The sequence below is a fragment of the Hyperolius riggenbachi genome, chromosome 4 (genome assembly GCF_040937935.1).
Source record: "Hyperolius riggenbachi isolate aHypRig1 chromosome 4, aHypRig1.pri, whole genome shotgun sequence".
NCBI classification, from domain to species: domain Eukaryota; kingdom Metazoa; phylum Chordata; class Amphibia; order Anura; family Hyperoliidae; genus Hyperolius; species Hyperolius riggenbachi.
This window is the reverse complement of record NC_090649.1, coordinates 198,559,641-198,578,741: the sequence shown is the minus strand read 5'-3', so window position 1 is coordinate 198,578,741 and position 19,101 is coordinate 198,559,641. Positions and strand designations below refer to the sequence as shown.

General features: G+C 41.4%; 1 protein-coding gene across 1 annotated transcript in view; it reads left to right on the top strand.

Moving 5' to 3' along the window:
* TP63 (tumor protein p63) overlaps positions 1-19,101 on the top strand; it is a 212,365-nt gene that overhangs the window by 37,826 nt on the left and 155,438 nt on the right. The window contains exons 2-4 of the mRNA XM_068281212.1: positions 427-552; positions 1,108-1,110; positions 11,969-12,101. Of these exons, the coding sequence (XP_068137313.1) occupies positions 427-552; positions 1,108-1,110; positions 11,969-12,101 (262 nt within the window). The remainder of the gene's footprint in view (positions 1-426; positions 553-1,107; positions 1,111-11,968; positions 12,102-19,101) is intronic.

The following is a 19,101-nucleotide window of genomic DNA, read 5'->3' as shown; positions in this document are numbered from 1 at the left end:
GCTGGAAAGAAATGTATACATAGCTTTTTTTATTTCTGATCAGCAGAGATCCAATCTGAAATCCCTAACACTTCTGTAAGCTTGGCTGTGCATACTCTGGTGCTGCTTCTGCCCTTGGCCCAACACCCCTCCTCCCCAGTGCTCTGCCCACTGATCTCCCACAGCACAACCATTTCCCAATCAAATTTTATTCAACAAAATTATCAAACCTCTGGGCATCCTTTTTTAATATATCGAATACAAAAACAAAATCTAATGAAACATCTATAGTATGAAAATTGATATAATTTTTGCTCAGCATTAGTCATGAAAAACATTAAACCTTTCTGCTGCAGACTTGAAGATTATTTTATTCCTGAATATCCATTCATAAATCAATGGTGACATCAAAGAATATGTTTATTTTTCTTTTTTTACTCTTTAAAGGATTATGGACTCATCCTCTCATTTCTCCTGCAAGGAAAGGTATTATTGTTCTTCCATGTCGCAGTCTACCCAGAGCCCAGAAAATAGAAGTCCTGGAGTCTTTGATCGTTTATGGGAATTTCTAGGGTAAGTTTACCTGGGATTAAATGTTAGCGTGATATAAATTAAGTTAATGGACTACTATTGCGAAAAACATTATAAAAAATATATATATACTTATTTGCATATGTATTAAAAGTGCATTTGTTCCAGAATAAAATACACTGTAAAAGTATTTTTGCCTGTGTTGCTGTCACTTACAGTAGGTGGTAAAAATCTGACAGATCTGATTTGGACTAGCTCATCTACATGTTGGGGACTCACAAAGGTTTCTTTATTTTCAAAAAGTACTTACTAAACAGCAGTTAATCAGTCCAAACTGTGAAAATAGGGAGAAAACAAGTAGGGAGGCCAACTAGTATCTATGCCTATACTTTTCCGGAAGGGCTTTTGTAAACAATAAAGGAAATCCTGAGAATCCCCCATGAAGAGATGGACTAGTCCAAAACCTTCTAAGCAAGAAGAATAAGAGGCCTTACTGATTTACTAAACTTACTAAGCAGTGAAGAATGAGAGGCCTTTACCACTGACTGCATGCAATCCGAAAACCGGATTGTACATGATTCGCCTACGAATTGCCAGTCAGTAGGCCATCATTAATGTCATTGTAATCACACTGCCCCTTTTCTATGAATGGGATTCAGTTTTTACCAAAACACAAAAGAAGTGCATGCTGCACCTATGTTTGAGTTAAAGTCAATGGCAGCGCAGCAAAATCGCACACAAAACGTGTTGCTTTGCAATTTTCTTGCGATTTCCCAGTTTAATTTTCTTTTTATAACGGATCCTTTGGTAAAAAAGCAATAGCAATAACCGATTGCATGGAAATAACACCCAAATGCATACAAAACCATGCAGTGTAAATAATGAAAATTAAGACCTTATGGCTTAGGAAATGAGTGAAAAATTATGGCTTTGATATTCCTATTCTAAAAGGGTGTTTTTTAAACACAGCTGCCAACAAAAATTCCAAATAATAATTCCCTTCCTTTTTTTTTTTAGTAGAAAAAAAATGTATTCATCTAAATATGCAGATTTTTCATATGCACTTTATTAAGTTCAGTTTCTTTGTGATATTATGTACAGTGATTAATTTATGTAACCTGTTGAGAGAACAATAATGTGCAGTTACTCATATAGCAAACAATCTTATCAGTTCAACATTAAAGGGTTCATTTTAAACCTTATGCTTTAATCCTCTTAGCACATTGACCTTTGCTTTATTAAAAGTAGGATTTACAGACCATCTCCAGGCACGAATCTAAACGGTAACAACTTAGCGATTGCAGTGCTCGGACACAACTTTTTGTGTTAACTGTCTGAAAGAGTTTGAAGCTAAAATTCCTGTTTCAAATTTTAGATTTTATGATCAGAAATAGGGAGTTCAGTTGAGCAGCTTTTGGGCCATGTAGGCTTGGCTGCTGCACATGCCTTGATTGCTTCATCTCCACTCATCAAACTGCAAGGGGGAAGGCATATTCTTAATCTCTCTAGGAAAACTTTAGCCAGTAGCACAGAAAGTATGTGGTACAAGAAGAGTCTGGACTAGGCATGGGCAAACTCGGCCCTCCAGCTGTTACGAAACTACAAGTCCCACAATGCATTTGCCTTTATAAGCCATGACTGTGGCTGTCAGACTCCTGCAATGCATTGTGGGACTTGTAGTTCCTTAACAGCTGGAGGGCCAAGTTTGCCCATGCCTGGTCTGGACTGTAGTATTTCATAAGTGATTTATTTCAAGTAGCCATGGAGCTTATAGACACATAAGAACAAGCTTAAACGAAGTACCTACACAGAGTGTACAGTGGCGTGTGAGCGATAGACAGGGTGGCTGATTTATTAAGCTAATAGGCTGCAAACTACAAATGGCTTAGTATGAGGTTGTGACTGTGATCATTTAGTAGGCTGCTTTGTGGTGCTGTTTAGTGTCCAGTAAACCATGCTCTTCTGCAGCTCTTTGTACGTCAGAAGCCATGAGTGTTACTGAAATGATGGATCCACAGCTCATATATAAAATCCACTATTTATGTCATCCAAGAACATCAGGACAGTAATGACTCAGGCATATCAGGTTTAAGATGAGCCTCTTAGGGCCTATTTCCACTCAGGTGTCATGTCCATTTCTGAATTGGATGCAGCACCTGTGGAGAGAAGGTTCTGGATGCCAAAGAGCATTTCCGGACCGTGGTTCATTCTTGGTTGCTTTAAAGAGACACTAAAGATAAAAAAATAATTATGATATAATGATAAAGATGATTAGCTGGAAAATCAAATATGCTCCTCTGTTTGAGGAAAAATGATTGATATATCCCCTTTTAATGTGTTAAGGGACAGCAGGCTCTTCTGTACCCCCATGTCTCTCTCATAAGAGGATACTGTATGAAGGTTGTTGAAGCAGGGATTATGTTGCTATCTGGTCACACTGTTAATAAGGCAACCAGATGGTCATCCCACCCAAGTGAAGAGGTAAAAGGGATTATTTTATGATCTTTTATCTATTCACCATAAAAACACTGACACTGTTACTAAAAGTTTGAATTAAATAAAGCACACATACCAGGCTTTATACATAATTCATGGAAACTCGGTTAAAATTGAAATCTATTTTCTAAAATTATAATTTTACTTCTTCATTTGTGTTCCACTAATTGTCTTCTGTAGTATTCTTGCTTGATTGCAGAACCACTGGCTGCTGTCCATAATGGTTGTGATCTCTGCCGCAACTGACCGGTGGCTAATTAAATTTTCCAGCAGGACTTATTTGAATTTGCGACCCAAAGATTCTTATTTTCCAGTGGCCTATTGGTCTGGTCCAATGGAAAGCCCAGTGGGAAATTCAGTATGCTATTGCTGGGATAACTGTTCAGAAAGCAATATATAACGATTGTGTCATGGTGGTTCAGCATTCAAGCACAAAAGTTTCAGGAAAAAAAAGAGCACAGATGAAAATAAGGAAAATACAATTCAAAACAGATGAACTACATCACCCGATTTCATGAAAATGCATTTTTTTTTTCAAATATATTTTATTTTATTTTTAAAACTTTTTCAAGGAAAAGGATCTTTTACAACAGTAGAAAGTATCTAAGACAGGTGACAGCAAGAGGCTGCCCAAATTGGCTACAAAGCAGAGTTATTTGTCAGATAAAAAACTATCACATATCTATATAGCAGTTCTAAATGTCCTAATTAATTTGAGTTACGATTTCAGATTAAGTGTCATATTCTCCTTTCCCTTTCTTTTTCCCCCCTCCCCACCTAACTATCTAACCCTCCCCCCCCCCAGAACAGTAAACTAAGCTCTCTCTCTTAGCGATATAGAGGTCCCATGTCCCCGGCATGGGTTTGCAGAGAGTTTCAGACTGTTGTGGTCTGTTCAGGCCTACCTGGCAGCGCCAGTTTGCCCAGAGTGCCCAGAAGATCCTCAGTGGCATACCACGCGGTATATTTAAAGGGTTCCATCAGAGCTTTTATTTCCAATCTAGTGAAGTTGTAGATAATATACGGTTTCCACCTCTTGAAGAAGCTTTTGGAGCTTTTCTCTTTATGCATTAGTGTGTCAATCTTGGCCATAGCGAATAGTTCGTTTAGTTCCGATTTGAGGTCCCAGATGGAAGGAGTAGATGGATATATCCAGCGGTTAAATATGGATTTTCTTGCAGCTGCAACACATATATGTGCTAGTTCTGATGGAATTTTGGATCGGTCTGCTGGGTCAGGAGTAGAGGAGTTGTAGTTGAAGAGGCAGAGCATAGGGTCTAACGTTAGTTTCTTATGACACATACTATTGATATATTTTATAGTTGAGAGCCAGAATTTCTGTATGCTGGGGCATGACCAGATGCAGTGAACCAGGTTTGCTTGGGGCAATTTGCATTTTGGACAGTATGGCTGATAGCCACTTGGAGGAACTTTATATTTAATGTCAAAAGCATATTTAGCCCGGTGTATAAAGAGCAGGTGGGATTCTCTCCAGGTCTCATTAGTTATAAGTGCTCTAATTTTATTGTTACCTTCAATGATCTTTTCTTCTAGTTGCGTATCCGGGAAGTGTCTACTCCAAGCTTGTAAGTTCTGTTTACTTTGGCCTTTAGTTTGTAGGAGAGAAAGGGCTCGCTGTGTAGCTGAGAGTGTCATGTCAGCTCCCCTTGGTTTGATAAAGGCGTCAAAAGAAGAGATGTTAGCTACAGTGGAAATCTTGGTTATTTGAGATGACACAAAGGACCGGACCTGGGCATACATCAGAAAGTCTGTATGAGGAATTTGATACAAATTTCTGATTTCTGAGAAAGGCCTCCAGGTATGAGTTTCCAGATTTAGCATTTGTCCCAATCTCAGCAAGCCCTTTTCTTCCCATTTAAGAAAAGCCCCATGTTGCATGCCTGCCTTGAAGCCTGGAGAGCCCCACAGTGTGATATATTTGGAGATTCTCCATGGTAAGTGATACATCTTGCGTAACTCCCTCCAAGTGAGAATAGTGTCACGAAATAGGATGCTATGTCGAATCCTAGGGGGTAATTGGGGCCATGATGCATGCATGAGACCCACCAGGGTCCATGGTTCTGCTATGGCACTTTCTAGCGGGTAATTGGAGAACATGGAGGTGGCAGCAATCCAATCTCGAACATGCCTAGCAAGGCAGGCGATATTATATCGCCTAACATCTGGTGTCCCCAGCCCCCCCACATCTTTAGGTAAGCTGAGTTTGCTTAGGCGGACTCTGGCTCTCTTCCCTTTCCACAGGAATTGGGAAAAGTTTTTATTTAGCAGTTGTACATCCTGATGCTTGATTAGCAGAGGGAGGACTTGCATGGGGTAGAGCAGTTTACCGAAGCTTACCATTTTCAGCAGGGCAGCACGGCCCACTAGATTGAGGGGTAGGTTTGCCCAATTTTTAATCTGATTTATGATTTTTTTAATTAATGGGGTGATATTTAGAAGGTAGAGTGAATGGGGATCTGGTGCTATTTTAATGCCTAGATAGCTAATAGGGCCTTTCGTGACTTGAACTTCTAGGTTGCTATTATGCAATGATACTCCCTGTTTGGTGAGGGGCATTAATTCACTTTTGATGGCGTTTATTTTATACCCTGACACCGAACCCACCTGCCGAATTAAATCCAACAAGGTCGGAATTTGTTGGGAAGGTTCGCTTAAAAAAAGAATGACATCGTCTGCAAAAAGTGCCTGTGTGACTCGCTTGCCACTAATGCTTATTCCGGGGTTAGCTTTGCTGAGTAATCTGGCTAGGGGCTCTAATGCAATGTCAAACAGTAAAGGAGAGAGGGGGCAACCTTGGCGAGTCCCTCTATATATATTTAAGGGACTGGAGATGAAACCCGGCAGGTGAATTCGCGCTCTAGGATTGGAGTATATTTGATTTATCAGATTTAGAAAGGCTCCGGAGAACCCCATTTTAATTAACGTTAGGTTCATCCATTTCCAATGTACAGCATCAAATGCTTTTTCAGCATCTAAGGTAAGTAGAGCAGCATTTTTATATGTTTGTGGGTATGCTTTTACGTGTTCCAGTATTGTGAGGACCTTTCTAATATTTGCCACTGCGGATCGCCCTTTTATGAACCCCACCTGATTGGGGTGTATTATTTTTGGGATGATATGATAGAGTCTGGTTGCTATTAGTTTGGTTAGGATTTTAATATCTTGATTAATTAGGGAAATTGGTCTATACGATTCTGGGAGTAAGGGATCTTTTCCTTTTTTAAGTATAAGTTTGATGTATGCTTCATTAGCTGTTTTTAGGAAACCTTCGTCTCATAGAATTTTATTGTATAAGCGGGCTAGTGTGGGGGCAATTTCTGTTTTTAGTATCTTGAAAAATTCTGCGGGAAGACCATCAGGGCCAGGTGTTTTGTGATTAGATAGAGATTTGATAGTGCTGATGACCTCTTCTGAAGTTATTTTTATGTTTAGTTCTTCTAAATCCTGGGGACTGATTTTGTTAAGTTTGGCTTCATCTAGCCATTTAGTGGCCTGCTGTTCACTGCAATCCTTAGGTTTTGCGTATAGTGTTTCATAGTAATCACGAAAAGTGTTTACTATTTCTTTCGGGTGATGAGTTAAAGACCCATTTTTATTTTGGATTTGCAGGATATGGTCATAGTCTAAAGATCCTCTGGCTATTTTAGCGATCAATTTCCCAGATTTGTTTCCGTGTTTAAAGAAAAAATGGCGTTTGCTCGATAAGGTCTGCATTTCTCGGAGGGTAAACCATTTGTTTACCTCTGTCTGACATTTAAGCCAGTTCGTTTTAGTGAGGGGGTTTGGGGACACCAGGTAAGATTGATATGCTTTGCGCACTTGTGAGATTGCTTCTTCATAGGCTTTATTAACTTGTTTCTTTTTATGGGACATGTGAGCCATTTTTCTTCCCCTGAGCACTGCCTTAGCGGCGTCCCAGAAGAGAAAAGGGTCACCGGAATGAGGAGCATTGTCATGACTGAATTCTTCCCACCAATTTTGCATGAGAACATGGAATTCATCATCCCCGTAAATGTAAGAGGGAAATCTCCATAGGATGTCTGTACCTCGGGGGGTCTGGGTCATCAGTTTCATAGTGATTGGGGCATGGTCCGAGATTAATATATCATGAATTTCTGCTATTTGTAATTTGGGTATTAGATTGTGACCCAAGAAAATATAATCAATGCGTGAGAAGGAGGAGTGGGGGGGAGAGTAGAAAGAGTATTCTCTGTCACAAGGGTGGAGAAATCTCCATGTATCAGTGAGGTTAAGTTCACGGGCGAGGTTGGCTAGGTTTGTCTCCCCTCCATTCCTCCTTCTGTTACCTCCAGACTCAGTTTTTGTGTCTTCAGCTATGTCCATCACCTCATTCCAGTCACCCCCTATGATAAATCTATCAGTATCTCCTCGTACTATTTGTGTCTTCAGTGATTTGTAGAATTTGGCCTTAGTTTCATTGGGTCCATAGATATTGTAAATGTTTAGACATTCTCCAGGAAGATGCACCCTCACAGCCACACAGCGTCCCAATGTATCTGAGTGGAGTAGTTCCACTTTCCCTTTAATAGTTTTGCTAATTAATATCATTACCCCCGCTTTTTTGCTTACCGCTTCTGACCCAAAGGAACTTGCTACCCACCCTTTGTGCATGAATTTGTATTCATCAGCTCGGAGGTGAGTCTCCTGTAACAGAGCTATGTCCACCCTAAGTTTTTTGAGGTGACGCAATACTTTGCCTCTTTTAATGGGAGATCTCAGACCCTTGACGTTCCAGGAACAAATGTTTACTGACATAAGTTAGTTATAGCAGGACACGCATGCTGATGAGGTGTGCATCTTCCAGGCGTCTCCCAGGCACAATACATAACAGAAACACAACATCATTATTACTATGTACACTAGAGAGTGAGCAACTATAAATCCCCTTAAACAAACATAAAGAACCTATTGCCATTTTACCCATTGAGGTTAAGAACAGTATTAAAACAACAAATTGGATGAACATTAATGGAGATTGAACATATGTGATTCTCCTATCATCACCACATGGTGTGTGGACTTCGCTTCTTCCCCACATCATACCTTATACAGCATCCTCGCCCCTTAAGTCCCATAGACATCAGCAGCAGAATATGCCAAGTATTTTAGGTTGCCTGACTATGGAGGAGAGCTGGAAGAGTTGCACTCTCTGATGGTTTTTAAGTCAGGCTAGATCAAGATTAGAAGGTGAATTATTAGTAGGCGAATTTAGGGGAGTGTTTCTCCCATCTACTGGTTGTTCCTGCGAGTGGTTAGGAGATCTACCCTCCTTACGCGGCGGTGTGAATAGCGTGGATTGGAGATACTTCTCTGCATCCTGAGGGTGTTTGAAGATAGTAAAGCGACCATCAGCATCAGTTATTTTGAGTGTAGCTGGGTAAAGCAGGGCAAATTTCACCTTTCTTTTCGCAAGGGCTGAGCAGATTGGGATGAAGGCCTGCCTCTTTTGCGAGACTTCCAGAGAATAGTCATTGAAGATACGCAGTTTTGCCCCTTGATATTCTAAAGAACTTTCAGCAGTTTTGAACGCTCTAAGTATTTTAGATTTGTCTGTAAAATCCAGGTACTTTACCATTACCATACGCGGCAGTGGCTCACCTCTACTCCGTTTTTGCAGGCCTACTCTGTGGGCTCTTTCTGTTTTACACTGGTCAGAGATTGATAGGAGGCTGGGCAGTGTGTATTCACAGAACTCTTTGAGTTCCTCTGGCTTAATTGTCTCCGGGAGGCCTACAATGCGCAGGTTGCTTCGCCTGGACCTGTTCTCTAGGTCTTCTATGCGTGCATGAAAGATATCATTTTGCCTGCGAGATTCTTTCAGTTGCTGTGATGCCTCATAGAGATCATCTTCGCATTGTGAAATGCGCTTCTGTGCCTCTGTTATTTGCTTTGTATGTGTCTGCAGCTCTTTGGTAATGGCGGTCAGTGATTGCGTGACTGCCGATTCTATGATGCTGTGCAGGTCTGGCATCAGGTATTTAGCGACTTCTTTGGCCATATGCTTATATCTCTGAGTCTTAGGGGTTCTCTTACCCAGCCTCTCTCGTTCTGAGTCCTCTTCCCACTCCTGCTGCGAGGAGTCCTCTGTGGCGTATGTGTCCTGAGCTCGCGGGTGAGGCGCCATCTTGCTGCACGCTTGCTGCTCTAGGCCCCGCTCTTGTTCTCCCTTTTTGGCAGCTCTCCGCGTTAGGTAGCGATCCATCCGGGATCTCTGTGGCTTCGGGGTGGTTGTCGGCACCTGGGGCGGTAGGTACCAGGTGTCTATTTGCAGGTTTGTCTGCTGCGTGACAAAGGGCTTAGCGGAGCTCCGCTTCTCTCACCCTTCCATGCAGGCGCCGGAACCGGAAGTCCATGAAAATGCATTTTAAATATGTGTTTTATTTTTTATGGTTGTCAGTGTTTTTTTTATTCATCTTTAGTGAATTGGTAAGTGATCATAAAATAACATTTTAAGCACTAACCTAAGTGGGGTGGCTATTTGGTGACATGGAAGTTGATTCACAATGCGTCCCTCATGTATTATCTCACCTTACCTATGTTTAACTGTAAAAAGAGTTAATGCATGGGATAAACATATAAGGGCCCACATGCAATTCATTTTTTCTCCTGAGTTATCTCCCAGGAGATCATTTTCATATTCTCTTTAAAAAAAACTTTTCAGCATTTTACAATTTAAAAAGTACCCAAAAGTGGATGAAAAAGCACTATCAAAATTATTTTGAGTATTTTCTTGCCTGTTGGTGGTTTAAAAGGCTTTTTATGAGAAGGCGAAAAAATATCACCTAGGAGAAAACTCAGGTGAAAAAGTGAATTGCATATGGGCCAAGGAGAGATATTTCATTAGATAAACAAGTAAGGGGAGATAAATCATGAGTTAAGTAAGATAAGGAAAGCTAAACCAGGAGTTAAGTCAGTTAAGGAGAGATAAATTATGATGTAAGTTAGATAAAGATAGATAAATCAAGAGTTCAGTCAGTTAAGAGGAGATAAATTGTGAGTTAATAAGTAAGATAAGATAATTCAACAGAAAAGCCATATGCGAAATTTCACATTGAAACTCGCATTTACGCATCGTAATCGTAATGCGAAATTTCGAGGATAATCGTAATTGATTTAGTACGTAATAGTAGTATTTTATCATTTCGCATAATTTTTCGCATATTTTTTGCGCAATTTCGTGCAATTTGTGCTGACTTTATCGGTTAATAGCAAAGCACCCATACATCCTATTGCTACTAAAATTGCTACATATGTTAAGGAGAATATTAGGTACAAGGCAGAAAAATAATTTTTTAAAAAGACATTTTAGTTTTTGAGAAAATCGATTTTAAAAATGCAAAGAAAAATGGTTTTTAAACTGTAATTTTTCTAAGTTTTTAAAAAATATATTTTCTTTGCATTTTTAAAATTGATTTTCTCAAAAACGATATGGTCTTTTTAGAGAATTATTTTTTTTCCCTTATACCCACTATTCACTTTATCATAGGTAGCAATTTTGGTGTCAATAGCATGTAGGGGAGCTTTGCTTTTAACCTCCAAAGTCAGCACAAAATTACGTGAAATTTCGCAAAAATTATGCTAATTTTTATGTGAAATTACAAATGACTATGAAATGAATTTAGTTTGCAAATTGTAATTACGTACAGGCGTAATTGCGAAAATTTAGCGAAATCGTAATTTTGCTGATTACAATCATCTTTGTGAATAAACCCTCAGATATGATAGGGGGAAGGTAGGAGTTGCTATGCAGTTTCTTTGTGCAAAAATACAAAATATTTATAAATGAATATAACATTTATTTAGATTTCAGCTTTGTAACTCTTTTCTGTGACAATATCCATGTAGTAGCCATTGCCTGGGTCATAAAGCCCCATAGCAATGACCAGGGATAACTTACTAATTCCCTGTAGTGTCATACCTGGACACCAGCTGCGAGTCACTCACTGCCACATAACATAGGAAATCAGGCTCATAGAGTCCTTAGTATAAAACCCGGCTTTAGGCCTTATAGGACTTTCTTCTGATGCAGTATCCATTGATAAAGCTAAGGGTAACAATCCATTGCGTGATGAATTGGGCACTGATGCTGTACAGATACATCGCTAACCTTTAGGCTAGCAATGCTTTCTGTTCCTGTTGAGTGGGGCGGAGGTACAACAATCAGTGCAGGATAGAGGGGATCCCATGTGGGTGGGGGAGTAGAAATAGCATTGCAATCTGTCCTGCTCAAGCATTGGGGGTCATTAAGATTCTTAATGAGGGATCATTAGGGCTGGTTCAGATGGCCGTCTGAACCAGCCTCCTGCGGCAGCCCGACATCTCGTTTCAAATGTTTTTCTGCAAGTGTGCAGAAAAGCATTTGTCCGCTCTACCTGGCGTGCAGAGTTTTTTTATCCCCACAGTGGGACACAGAAGCGTGGCAGTAAACGATCCTATAAGCTTCCAGGATCAGCTAAACGCTGGGCAGACGATTTAGAAAATTGGGTTTAAAATGCAGCATTTGCACAAACACCAGTTTGCGATTGTACCCACAACTGTGCCTTCATCTGATTGGACAGCGTTAAATGATGATCACTGAGGCCATCGTTTAATGTGCAGAACCGTCTGTGTGAACTAGCCCTTGCGTGTGAACGACACCAGAGCAGGATTGGTTGGACAGCCTCTGTACACACACTCAATTGTTGCCTGAAACGGTTGCATACGTGTTAAGAGGGGACATTTAGCATAATTTTAACTCATTTACCAAACATTTTTTGCAGTTGTGCGTTCAACATTTGTTGTGCTTTTTGTCAATCTGTTATGCTATGATCTGTTATGAATATTCAGTGTAGCTAAACATTACTCTCACACACACACCCTAATAACAATACATTTTTCCTTTGTTAAAATGTCTTCATGTTCATTTTGCTTATCTGCCTAGGCCGATGCATTCTGTTCAACCTTTGGATTTAAATTTCACAAGTGATGTGACAGAGAAAGTTCCTACAAACAAGATTGAGATTAGTATGGACTGTATCAGGATGCAGGACTATGAAGTGGCCGATCCATTTCTGGTAAGTTAGAGTTAAGCACAGTAGCCATATCAGCCTGATATTATACATGCAACACAAGAGACTTTCTCTTTCAGTTGGAAAATCGTGACTGGAACTCATCTACTTGTAGAAACATATATTTGCTTTTCATTCATAAAACTTTTGGGAACACAAACACGCCCAGTGTGCTGTATCAGGTTTGTTCCTCTGCAGGGTGAACAACAAAAGTCTCAAATCCTTTCCTTTTTTCACAAAAGTCTTTGGTGTTTCAACTTTCCCTAACAGCATTTCTGTTTTCACAGCCCATTGTGGTAATGTACACTTTACTCTGCACTGGTGCAGGTCACCAATGTCATCTCAGCCATGTGTCAACAATAAAGCAGGAAAAAGGCACAAGAACTACAATGTGGAGGGAGGATGCTTTGCTTATCTTTTGAACACATATAGCTTGTTTAACCAGTCTTATTAGACCAACACTACCAGGCAAACACAAAATAAGTGTGTCTCTAAAGGCTTGTACACACGCTATACAAAAGTCATTTAAAATGCATGATTGTTGACCAACATGGTCGTATTGCTCGACAATCATGCATTGCAAAATTGGAAAACAATATCGATGGCCAACTGATAAGAAGTATTTTCTCCTATTCAACTGCCGGATCAATTTGGCTGATTATCGAGGAGTCAGGGGATAACAATAGACCCTGCAAGGGATGCAGCCGCAGGGGGGCACAGAAGCCGCAGGGGGCCCCGTGGGGGGATTTCCCTGACCTGAGAGACTGACAACTAAGTGCATAAAGAGAAAAAACGTTCTGCTCTATGCATAATTGTTCTAATGACTGCATCTGTTCAGCCACTGATAAGGAATCATGCAAAGTTTTGTAGACTACGATTTGTATATGGTCCCTACTGAGTGTGCAGAAGGCTCTTGTGTACAGCGCCCAACCTCTCCACCCCTCCCCAAGTGCTCTGCACTGTATTGATGCTGGAGAAGTCTGCAGAGCCAGTTCTGCTCCATCAGAGATGGACAGAGTGAGTGTAATAAGCTGAGGCTGGGAGCACACTCATCAGTAGATTTTCTGTATGAGTTTTCTGCCCACCATGTGTGTCTGTATATGTGAAAACATGCACGTTTTATCATAGAAGCTAACGCTATTGATAGAGAAAATGTGTGCAGTTCTTCACTGCTGTCTGTTTTTGCCTGCATGGGGAAACACATTCAAGTGTGTACTAGGTAATTGAATAACATTGGTTCTCAGTTTTCCTTTGCAGAAAGCAAGGGGAGGGGGCCCCATCCAAAGTTCAGGGGGGCCCAGTGATTTCTAGTTACCCCTCTGTGTGGAGTAAAAGGGGTAGTTTGGTTGTGTGTACAAAAGTCATTTGAATGACATAATGGCTTGTTAGCACATGTGCGTGAATGGAATGCAAATGCAAATGTTCCTAAATAACCCGGAAGTATGCCCGGAAACTAAGCGCATTACGTTTTTACGTCTTGACTTTGGTTTGCACATAGTTTTGTGTACATTAGCAGGCACGTGTCGAGGTGCACTTGGAAGTAAAGTGCATGTCTAGCACAAGCTATATTTTGTATGTTTATGTGTATTTCTACGTACTCTGTAGTTAATTTTGTTATATCTGTTTGTAAACTTCTGATGTACTGTAAAAATGTGTGTGGTTTTATATGCTATAAATATATAGATATTTATACCTCCATAGGGATGTATCTCTCTCTGTTTATGCATGTGTAATATGTGTAAAATTGTGTATGTGTGTGTGTGTGTGTGTGTGTGTGTGTGTGTGTGTGTGTGTGTGTGTGTGTGTGTGTGTGTGTGTGTGTGTGTGTGTGTGTGTGTGTGTGTGTGTGTGTGTGTGTGTGTGTGTGTGTGTGTGTGTGTGTGTGTGTGTGTGTGTGTGTGTGTGTTTCTGTACAAATAACAATGCACATACAACTAATGCAACATACAGAAATGTAAAGTAGGTTAAAAAAAATGAAATACATTTTTAGCTACCTCGGCCAGAGCAGCTGCTAGCTTCTTGTCTGCCTCAGTCACTTTACATGGCAGCTGAAACAGTGGGCAAAGTGGGATGGGAGGTGGAAGTGATGGTTGGAGGTAAAACTCAACAGGAAACTCTGTGCTTGGTTTGCCAGTACCAATCCAGGATTGGAATAGGTGAGAAAACAGGACCACATGGACAGACTGTGTTAGTGTTGTAGTTGGAGTAAACGTGGCACATTGCCAAATTCTAACCAGCAAATTGGGGCTGTTGTGGTTCCTGTGAATCCTGCACTAACTGCAGGGCTGGTTCTAGCTACCCCCTCGTATAGTAGTCAGATGTGTCCCTAATGACCTGACCCCCCACCCACCCACATACACTTTAATTAGCCAGATGTGCTCCCCTCCTCCTTCCCCCCAGAAACTAGCCAGATTTCATCCCCCCATCCACTCCCAGTATAGAAGCCTCATGTGCCCTGCAAGGAAACACTGTGAATGTTAACATGAGCACACGAAACACTTGCGGAAACTACAAAGGTGAAGGAGTGAACTCCACCTGGCTGTTCCACATTTAAGTGAATTTCATTGTGGTGCAGGAGTAGGGGCACCAGCTTAGAAGGGACCACCAGCAAACCATCAGCACCCTGACAAAACCAATGGCCGCTGAGAGGTGGAATCAGCTTTCCTCCTATACTTCCATTGGTTGATGGGTCTATCTAGAGTTGAGCTGACATTTTCGTAATTTCGCATTACTAAAATTACGCATGCGAAATTTGCGATTACGATGCGAAATTACAGTAGCGTAATTGCCATTAAAATCGTAATTGAAAATACCGTAAGCGTAATTTTCAACGCGTAATTTCGCGTTTCGTTCATGCCGTAATTTCGCATTAAACGCTACCGTAATTTTGCGTTAAACCGTAACGCTCCGTATAATATAAAAAAGCCACCGACTTTAAGGGTTAATAGCAAAGCCCCCTTAAATGCTAAGAGCCTCAAATTTGGAGAATATATTAAGGAGATCAGGAGGAATAAGAGGAAAAATTTTTTTTTCAAAAAGACCTTATAGTTTTTGAGAAAATCGATGTTAAAGTTTCAAAGGAAAAATGTAAACATTTAAAAACCCGCCGACTTTAACGGTTAATAGCAAAGCCTGCTTAAAGATTAGGAACACCAAATTCCCAGGGTATATTAAGGGGATCAGTGGGAATAAGAGGAAAATTTTTTTTTCAAAAAGACCTTATAGTTTTTGAGAAAATCGATTTTTAAGTTTCAAGGGCGAAAATGTCTTTTAAATGCAGAAAATGTCAGTTTTTTTTGCACAGGTAACAATAGTGTATTATTTTCATAGATTCCCCCAAGTGGGAAGAGTTTTACTTACTTCGTTCTGAGTGTGGGAAATATTAAAAAAAAACGACGTGGGGTCCCCCCTCCCAGACCTCTTTAACCCCTTGTCCCCCATGCAGGCTGGGATAGCCAGAATGCGGAGCACCGGCCGCGTGGGGCTCCGCACCCTGACTATACCAGCCCGCATGGTCCATGGATTGGGGGGTCTTGGAAGGGGAGGGGCAGCCAAGCTTTCCCCTCCCCCTCCGAGCCCTTGTCCAATCCAAGGACAAGGGGCTCTTCTCCACCTCCGATGGGCGGTGGAGGTGGAGGCCGCGATTTCCTGGGGGGGAGGTTCATGGTGGAATCTGGGAGTCCCCTTTAAAAAGGGGTCCCCCAGATGCCCACCCCCCCTCCCAGGAGAAATGAGTATAGAGGTACTTGTACCCCTTACCCATTTCCTTTAAGAGTTAAAAGTAAATAAACACACAAACACTTAGAAAAAGTATTTTAATTGAACAAAAAACATAACCACGAAAAAAGTCCTTTAATATTCTTAATTAACCATTAATACTTACCTGTCCCTTTAAATAAATGATCCCTCGAAATAGCCTCGGAAATGTTCTATCAGTTACAATGTAACAAAGTTATTACAATGTAACAACTTTGTTACATTGTAACTACGCCGCACCCGACGTCACTCGCCGCCGCCGCATACGCGTCTGCGCTGCACACATTCCCGAAAGAGCTCTGAGCTATATAGCTCAGAGCTCTGAGAAGCATCTTTGTATTTTGGCTCCAAGGAGCCCCATTGGTCCTTAGCAGACCAATGGGGTTCCTTCAAATCAAAAGGAACCCTATTGGTCTGCTAAGGACCAATGGGGCTCCTTGGAGCCCAAATACAAAGATGCTTCTCAGAGCTCTGAGCTATATAGCTCAGAGCTCTGTCAGGTCCGTGCAGGACGCTAAGTCCCCGCAGCTCCCGCTGTCCACCCCGCCCACATCTGTCACCCACATGTCACCCACATGTGGGTGACATCTGTCACCCACATGTCACCCACATGTGGGTGACATGTGGGTGACATGTGGGAGAGGCGGGGAGGGCAGCGGGAGCTGAGGGGGCTTAGCGTCCTGCACGGACCCGACAGAGCTCTGAGCTATATAGCTCAGAGCTCTGAGAAGCATCTTTGTATTTGGGCTCCAAGGAGCCCCATTGGTCCTTAGCAGACCAATGGGGTTCCTTTTGATTTGAAGGAACCCCATTGGTCTGCTAAGGACCAATGGGGCTCCTTGGAGCCAAAATACAAAGATGCTTCTCAGAGCTCTAAGCTATATAGCTCAGAGCTCTGTCGGGAATGTGTGCAGCGCAGACGCGTATGCGGCGGCGGCGAGTGACGTCGGGTGCGGCGTAGTTACAATGTAACAAAGTTGTTACATTGTAATAACTTTGTTACATTGTAACTGATAGAACATTTCCGAGGCTATTTCGAGGGATCATTTATTTAAAGGGACAGGTAAGTATTAATGGTTAATTAAGAATATTAAAGGACTTTTTTCGTGGTTATGTTTTTTGTTCAATTAAAATACTTTTTCTAAGTGTTTGTGTGTTTATTTACTTTTAACTCTTAAAGGAAATGGGTAAGGGGTACAAGTACCTCTATACTCATTTCTCCTGGGAGGGGGGGTGGGCATCTGGGGGACCCCTTTTTAAAGGGGACTCCCAGATTCCACCATGAACCTCCCCCCCAGGAAATCGCGGCCTCCACCTCCACCGCCCATCGGAGGTGGAGAAGAGCCCCTTGTCCTTGGATTGGACAAGGGCTCGGAGGGGGAGGGGAAAGCTTGGCTGCCCCTCCCCTTCCAAGACCCCCCAATCCATGGACCATGCGGGCTGGTATAGTCAGGGTGCGGAGCCCCACGCGGCCGGTGCTCCGCATTCTGGCTATCCCAGCCTGCATGGGGGACAAGGGGTTAAAGAGGTCTGGGAGGGGGGACCCCACGTCGTTTTTTTTTAATATTTCCCACACTCAGAACGAAGTAAGTAAAACTCTTCCCACTTGGGGGAATCTATGAAAATAATACACAATTGTTACCTGTGCAAAAAAAACTGACATTTTCTGCATTTAAAAGACATTTTCGCCCTTGAAACTTAAAAATCGATTTTCTCAAAAACTATAAGGTCTTTTTGAAAAAAAATTTTTTCCTCTTATTCCCACTGATCCCCTTAATATACCCTGGGAATTTGGTGTTCCTAAACTTTAAGCAGGCTTTGCTATTAACCGTTAAAGTCGGCGGGTTTTTAAATGTTTACATTTTTCCTTTGAAACTTTAACATCGATTTTCTCAAAAACTATAAGGTCTTTTTGAAAAAAAATTTTTTCCTCTTATTCCTCCTGATCTCCTTAATATATTCTCCAAATTTGAGGCTCTTAGCATTTAAGGGAGCTTTGCTATTAACCCTTAAAGTCGGCGGCTACCTAACATTGATACATGCGTCAACTTTTCCGCTTCGGGAGCATGACCATACGCATTAATTTCGTAATAAATGTTGCAATGCGAAAATGACGCGAAAATTACGCTTACGCGAAATTTCGCGAAATCCTTCTTCATTACGATTATGTACTTACGGCCATAAACGTAATTACACTAATTACGCGAAATTTCGCGAAATCGTAATTACTCCATTACGCTCATCTCTAGGTCTATCAGGTGGTTTGTGGCGCTGGTTCTGTTGGGCACCCCAGCTGAAACCAACAGGTAAAATGTGATTATAGATATTTTACTCCTGGTTTTCCAGTTGAGCATTCATTAGCATTTGCTGTGCTTTTCTTTGTCAATCTGCTGTTATGAATATCCCATCTGTTATGAATACCCTTCTCTATACTAATGAGCAACTCTAACCTCCCACAATGTGAAACCCCTTCCTAATGCCTAACTGCTCCCTAACATTAAGTCCTTCCTGGTACCTAAACTAAACCTCACCCTTACTTTAACTCCTTAGGCTTAACCCTAACCTTCTCCCAAATGTAAACCTCTTCCTGATTCCTAACTCTAACCTTCCTAACTCATACGTAAACAACTTTCTGAAGCCTATCTCCAACATCCTTCCAACAGATATCTTTTCCTGACACCAAATTATAACCTCTCTATCTCATGTACAGTCTTTCCTTACACCTAACCCCTAATCTCCTAGCCCTAATAGTTAATTCTACCCTTCCTGCACCCTATCCCTAATTGTTAATTCTACCCTTCCTGCTTCCTATCCCCTGACACTAACCCTCTTAAAATAGCATGTAACTTTAATCAATACTCAACTTCCATCATCTCGCTTTCAGCTGTAAAGGCTATAGTGTGAGCCCTGGTGCCTAAAAGTTACAGCGCATGGTGGTGGCACCGATCCAAATACATGAACCAATCATTTGCTTCACCACCATATGACACAATATCAGAAGCATAGACTTCATATAGATGCTCTGAAATACTGGGCTGTTAGGCTAAGCTCACTGTTTGGAGCTTGTATAAATGAGACCCAGGAAGCAAGAGACACAACTCCTTTACTTTTGTACGTTACACATTTGTGACTCATATTTGCTTGGTCCATTTGTGGTTATGTTTGCACTTCTTGCTTTGGGATTTGTACAGCAATGATTCAGAGTCTAGTATATGAATCACTAGCAGGCTCTTTAGAATGCCTGATCCTG